The 6,907-nt window shown below is 42.0% G+C and overlaps 1 protein-coding gene across 1 annotated transcript; it reads left to right on the top strand.

Moving 5' to 3' along the window:
• The first annotated feature begins 333 nt into the window (after positions 1–333).
• Il1b (interleukin 1 beta) lies at positions 334–6,524 on the top strand. Its single transcript, XM_010639493.2, has 7 exons — positions 334–425; positions 830–891; positions 1,412–1,457; positions 2,969–3,170; positions 3,677–3,838; positions 4,983–5,113; positions 5,894–6,524. Exons 2-7 carry the CDS (start codon positions 845–847, stop codon positions 6,104–6,106), a joined length of 801 nt encoding a protein of 266 aa, XP_010637795.1. The 5' UTR covers positions 334–425; positions 830–844; the 3' UTR covers positions 6,107–6,524.
• The last annotated feature ends 383 nt before the right edge of the window (positions 6,525–6,907 follow it).

Raw genomic sequence — 6,907 nt, 5'->3', positions numbered from 1 at the left:
ACATCTGTGTGTCCCCCACTTGTTGCACAGAACCTAAATTAACATTTTTCCAACACAAGAAAATCCAGAATTTTAACACTGACGTCATCTGCCCAGGGGCCATAAGAAAAACAACGCCTATTTGCATAATGCCACATTTGCAAAATGTTTCATAGTTTGCTACCCCTTGCTCTTCCAGGGACTAGGGAGTTGTTCCAGTGAATTAGTCCCTTCCCCCAGAATTTCCCACCAATCACCTTCCTCCATTCCATGCCTTTTACTTGGTTGTGACATCAGTTAACCAAAGGGGAAATTTTTCAGCTCTTCACTTCTGCTTTTGAGGAACATAAAACGGTGAGGGAAAAACTGGCAGAACATTCTTCCTTCAGGTTGCAAGTCACAGAAGGCTGATCTGAACTTCTCTCCAGCGGGTCTTCATTGCTCAAGTATGACTTTTAACTCTTACCTACAACTAGGTTCTAAAGATCTCTTCCCCACCTCCACCCCTACCTCATGCCTTCTCTCTCTGCTTGAGGACTGGACTTTTTACAAAAATGCCAGGTATATTGCAAGCTATTCTTATAAAATATGCTGGGAGTGAATTCTGCTTATCTAGCAGATGACTCTGAGAGATCAATGTCCAAGTCTTGGCTCCAAGTCTCCTAGCAATATATGTTTGGATTTGGTTCTGAAAATGCTTTCCTCCAGACCCAAAGGATGGCTCTTTCATGCATTCACTCATTTTCTCAGATCTCATTTTACCAGATGCTGAAGGAAACTCACAAATGAAGGCAGCCCTCAGGGGCAGGGGTGCTGCAAGTGGTCACTCACTTTCTCTTCTTTTACACAGATCTCTGAGGCAGCTATGGCAGCAGTTCCTGAATTCAGCGATGAAGTGACAGCTTACCACAGGTCAGTGGGGAGACAGGACTAGCAATGTGCACAGGGCTGCCCTTTGAAGAGTGGAGGATTATCTGTCTTAGAGGTTAGATTTGTCCCAAATTGCCTCTTTCATTGGCAAGTAGTGTTCAAATTAACCTTATTTAATGACTCACTCCCTACTTTAAGTCTAACCTTGGGACCTAGAGACCATCCAGATGTTGCTGTGAAGCCTTCCTGTAGATGACAAGGGAATAGAAAACTCCAAGAAGATGATCCCAGGGACCCCTATGCAAAGTTTGACTTGAGAAAAAAAAGAGCTCAGATTTTAGCAGAGTCTGTGGGCCTAGGGTTTAGGTCACAGGGTCCAACACAGAGCACCAGGGATGCTGCTTGTCTAGTCAGAATCTGTTCTCTAGATTATTCTTTGTGTATCACCATGGAACTTTCTAGAATACTATTTACAGTTTTACAAATGGTGAAGACTCATGTATAGAAGGAAAGACAAACCTGCTTAGGAGATATCATTGAGCTATGTCTGTTTTCATTACAGTGATGAGAATGAAATGTTCTTTGAAATCGACGGCCCCAAACAACAGGTGAGACTCTGTCTGGGCTTTATTCCCCATCCATAGAAGGTGTCTGACACAGGAAATCTCAAAGAAAGATGTTCTGGACTGTGTCGTTCCCAGGGGTGGTCTATGTGTAGTGACTTTCTCCTCTACAGATGAGAAAGATGTAGGCTGCACCCCATGCTTCTGGCCACCATGCACCTCCCACTGCACCATAGTCAGTGGCAAAGGCTTGACCATGCTGCCATGTACTAAGAAGACAGCCAAGTCTTCAGCACAAATTTGATCTTCCTATTAGAAGATGGGTTCAGCCTACTTCAATCACCTAAGCCAAACTCTGCAACCCAGAAAGGCTGACCTTGAGAATTGATATATGTCTACCCCCTCTTCAGGTGGAATAGTTTTTTTGTTCCCTTGGATGGAACTTATGACAAAATATAAATGAATTAAGCCAAAAGATGAATTGGGAGCTGCAAGAAAACTATTCACTTGATGTTTGATGTTCAACAAGTCATTTGGCCTTCGTTTGAAAAACACAGAGTACGAACTAAATAAATAATCTTTGAGATCTTAGCATACTACAATCTTCAGTTCTGAAATATTTTCAGAGGTAGCTAAGTCTATCCTAAAACATGGGCATTTTTCAGACTCTTATCCCTACGAAAATCCATGGTGACATTCCAGCTGTCCTTTCTTTTTGTTAGGATGCCTGATAACATTCCTAGGTGGAAAGTTATAACTCAGCTGAGTTGGTTTTATGGATAAAAAGACATCTACTTTTCTCTATTTTTTTAGTTCATTACAGCCTCCCTTATCCTTGTGACAGTCCTCTGTCTTATTAAAAGCATATTTATTTTTAAGACCAGTTAACTGATTAATTGCCTTTGGTTCCCACTATCTCCTCCTGGGTCTGGCTCTCATCAGGACCCTCCACTCTGGACAAGGACTTCTCTCCTGCTCAACTTTTCTCTGTGCTTCTAGGTCTCTGTGACCATTCTTTGAACTTTGGAATAACCATCATTCCCAAGGCAACTTTATTGAGACCTACTCATAGAGTTTCTAACAAGAAAGTAACTATATTTCACAAATAGTAACCATAAAGTATTTGCATACAGTATTTGCAGAATGTCCGTAAGAAAAGGACATGTAGAACAACTGAGAATTTATTCAGTGAGCATAGATGAGTAGAAAGTGTTGTGATCGCTATTGTCATAAAAATTAAATGCATAATGTTAAAGCTATAGAGATAAAAAAGACATAGAGTTAAGAAGGTATAAGTACATGATGATGTGTGGCATGTGTAAGATAGATAATGGGGAAATAGGATATGTTCTAAAATAGCATATAGGATGTTAAGAAGCCCACATTCTGGTTGCTAGATGTCCTTGGTAAGCCACTTAACATCTCTGGGCTTCTGGGACACAGAATATCTTTAAAAGCCCCATTGTGGCTAAGAGCCCTTCTTGCTCTCTGATGTCCATGCTGCAGCTTGCTGGCCTGACCATCCTAATATGCTCATTGCCTTGGTTTCTCTACAGTATTGCTTCCAAGACCTGGACCTTTGCTCTCTGGATGAGGGGATCGAGCTGCAAATCTCCCATCAGCACTTCAACAAGAGTTTCCGGCAGGTGGTGTCACTCATCGTGGCTGTAAAAAAGCTGAGGAAGGAACTGGTTCCTTGCCCATGGACTTTCCAGGATAATGACCTGAAAACCTTCTTTCCCTTCATCTTTGAAGAAGGTACTTAATCAAAGCTGAGTAGATGTTAGATATTTATTCAGGTACTTCTCAGTCTGTCACTCAACAACCATCCACCCTCCTTTTGAAGCCCTTTAAAGGTAGAAAGCCTAGTGGTAAAAAAATAAGGAAGCCAAAAAAACAAGTCAACCATCTCGTTGGCTAAAACTATTCTTAAAGATAACTACTTACATGTGCAATTCACTTATTTTTAGACTTTATTTAATCTCACCACTTTCTTGTTGGGCTAGAGTTATACAGTAAGTACCTCAATTGCAAGTCCATGGTGAGTAATAATAGTGGTGAAGCTTGCACGTGGTTCTCACAGTGCCAGATCCAGTGTTCTTGCCCACTCAACTCCAAACTTTCTCCCCACTAATGTGTGAATTCAACTTTGACTATACATATTCCAACGTCCTCCAAGAAACCCAACTCTCCCGCTTTATTTGTATCACTGGGCTTGCTCTTCTGATTTTCTGCCCTTATAACATGTGTGTTCCAAATTCCAGAACCCATCATCTATGACACGTGGGATGACAAGTATGAGTGTGATGCACCCGTCCTAACACGGAACTGCAGACTCCATGATGCACAACATAAACACTTTGTGTTGTCTGACCCATGTGAACTGAAAGCTCTTCATCTCAATGGAGATAATCTGAACCGACAAGGTAACTGGGCACAGTTTGATTTCCCTTCCTGGCCTCCAGACAGCTTGCTAATACTGTATGTTTTGAACAAAGAGGGCTGAGGATTTAGCTCAGTGGTCCCACTGCCTGCCCCACAAGCGCAAGGACCTGAGTTTGATCCCTGGCTAAAAAAAAAAAAAATGAACAAAGAAACCACTAAAGCAAATCATTAATAGAAATGAAAATAAACATAAATAAGAGGATATGAACATATCTTTTTGGCCCATTGTATTCTTTTGAATGTTTTGGTATGTTCACTTGTTAACAGAAGAATGACTGGGAGAATTAAGCTGCTCAAGCACTCCCAAGACCATTGTCCTCCAAGTCACATAGGGATGGTTTGGGGTCATTTGAAGGATATGCCCTAACAGCCTGTGGATTCTTTTTTCCTGTTGTTGAGGCTGAAAATGAAAACTGTGTAAAGATAATGGGTCCATCCCTACTCCCAACCCTAACACGCTTCCTGCCCAACACCACATGGTTTCTTGCAGAGAAATTTATTAACCATCAGGAACTATATCTCTCTGCTGTAACTGGTACATGTTTCAAATGTGATAAGACTACCATTAGCTGTAGGGCTGGCCCTGGCATTGTGCCACTGTGGCTGAGTAAGAGAGTTGCTCACAACAGCAACATGTTCTCCCCTAAAGCTGCCAACCTTGATGGGCAACATCCTTTGGATCAAATATTCCTACTCCTAGCCAGGCAAGGATAATACTATTTCTTTCAAACTGAGTACTGAGAGTGGCCCTGGGCCTCCAAATGAGACTGCTACAATCATGAAAGGTCAAAATAAGTGTCTCTTTTTTGGAACCACTTTTCCCAGCCACACCACTCCTCTCCCAGTTCTTTCCCATTTGCTGCCATATTGCTGAAACATCTCTGGTGCCTCATTTCTTTTGGAAACACAGCTTTTAACTCTTTCCTGGCCTCCTGCATTGATCAACCAACTAACTCAGCTATTATCCATAAAAAGCCATTTACCCTATCTGTGAGGCCAAACGGCATTCACTGTGATTTCTCATGCGGGATGCTAAAATTGTCTGAGTACTGTAGTGGAGTCCAGTGGTTCTGCTCACCTGACAATGCTGTGTCCCTGACCACAAGATTCCTCTTCTTTCTCCAGTGGTGTTCTCCATGAGCTTTGTACAAGGAGAAAGAAGAGATGACAAAATCCCTGTTGCCTTGGGCCTCAAGGGAAAGAATCTGTACCTGTCCTGTGTGATGAAAGATGATAAACCTGTCCTGCAGCTGGAGGTAAGTGAATACCAAGAAGGAGACCCTTCTCAGCCTCCGCTGAAGCAAACTCAGTCATCACTTACTTCCCCAACAACTACCTGGTGCTCCCCTCCTGCACTCCTGGAAAATCTGAGAGCAGGTCTGCTTTGCAGTTTTGCATAAATGTAAAATGGATTTAACATAATTTTGAAGTCCGTGCAAATTTCACTCCTACTACAGAAAATTTAAGTTCAATCCCGGGTAACAAAAAAAAAAAAAAGAAAATTTAATCATTTCACCACTGTAGTCATGTTCTGCCATTGTTCCACCCCAATAGAGCATGCAATGTTAAGGCTACAAGGATATACCTTTAGGGGTTCTCTTGTTTTATTGACAATTTAAGTAATTAATCAGTTAGAGGAACCTGTCATTAATCTCCACTCCACTTCCAAAATCCCATCACCATCACCTGCAGCTTTCCTAGCAAAACCTTCATTGTCATATTGATGTCATTCTAACTAGGATCATAGAAAAACTACAGCAAAAGTACCTGAAAATGAGGTACACCTAGAAGCTTTAGCCTAATTTTTACTTTTCTTTTAATTTGTACTTATATGCTGTTCCCCAATATTGGTCCTCAGACTCAGAAAAGACACAGGGCTCTTCAGTGACTATGTGGGGTCCCAAAGACAACATGGGAGGCCATTCCCTGGTCCCACAACCTTCCCATCAGTTTCCTCTCTAGCCAGCCCCTACATTATCTCTACTGTAATCTTTACTCCTTCCCTCATGAAAATTCTTATTTCTATTTTGCTGCAGAGTGTAGACCCTAAACAGTACCCAAAGAAGAAGATGGAAAAGCGATTCATCTTCAACAAGATAGAGAGCAAAAGCACAGTAGAATTTGAGTCTGCTCAGTTCCCCAACTGGTACATCAGTACCTCTCAAACAGAACACATGCCTGTCTTCCTGGGAAATAACCATGGTGGCCAGGACATAACTGACTTCCACTTGGAATTCGTGTCTTCCTAAGGAGCACCACACCCAGTGGGTCAACATCTGGTGAATGTAGCCTTGACCCTCAGGCCTGGAATAAGAGGGTTTGAGCACAACTGAAGGCTGGATTTGACTGTTACCCACTGACACCAGCTGTCTTTCTTAAGTGCATGCTAAGAAGTCCTCTTGCCACCAGCTGGGGCAAATGCTCTCTCCTCCTCCTCTCACCTCTCCTGCTTCCTCCAAGCAAGCCTAGTGGAAAGCCTGGTGCATTCTATTCAAAGTCTCCCTCTATTCTTCACTCCCAGCTCCTAATGAGCAACCACTTTCCTATTTATTTATTTATTTATTGGTTGGTTTAATTCAAGGGGGACAAGGGGCAGCAGTGCCTGTGAAAGAACGCTAGTCTTTAATATTTATGGAATGAATATAATTTTGACTGGTACTCTGTTTGCATCAAGTTTTCATTAAGACTGAAAATAGTAAGTTCAGATTATGTAAGTGGGAATATTGATGAATCAAAGAAGTATTATCACACTGTTCTGAATAGCTCTGAAATAAATTTCACTTAAAAACAAAGAATGTTTTGCCCCTGTTATTGACTTTTCTTGGATTTGACATAGAAAAGTAAAAATTAACGAGGTCATGAGAGATTTTGTTCCAGTATCAGGAATCAAACTCAGGACCTTGCACTTGCCAGATAGGTGTGACACCACTGAGCTACATCCCCAGCCCAACCACTGCAGTTCTTGTTGAAGGGGTAGCAGTCCCTCCTCACTGCTGAGTGCTGCACAGAACCTAGATACACACCTGGCTGCAAAAGCAGTCCCTTCACCC

This window comes from Fukomys damarensis, unplaced genomic scaffold (assembly GCF_012274545.1).
Source record: "Fukomys damarensis isolate Sample0158 unplaced genomic scaffold, DMR_v1.0_HiC HiC_scaffold_9, whole genome shotgun sequence".
NCBI lineage: Eukaryota > Metazoa > Chordata > Mammalia > Rodentia > Bathyergidae > Fukomys > Fukomys damarensis.
The sequence above is the reverse complement of the archived record's forward strand: the minus strand, read 5'-3'. Positions and strand labels throughout refer to the sequence as shown.

What these genes read in the sequence shown, in the direction of transcription:
- Il1b (XM_010639493.2), top strand. Translation starts at nt 845, where the DNA reads ATGGCAGCAGTTCCTGAATTCAGCGATGAAGTGACAGCTTACCACAG. An exon ending in AGATAATCTGAACCGACAAG is followed by an intron (nt 3,839 to 4,982) that starts GTAACTGGGCAC and finishes TTCTTTCTCCAG; the next exon opens with TGGTGTTCTCCATGAGCTTT. An exon ending in AACCTGTCCTGCAGCTGGAG is followed by an intron (nt 5,114 to 5,893) that starts GTAAGTGAATAC and finishes ATTTTGCTGCAG; the next exon opens with AGTGTAGACCCTAAACAGTA.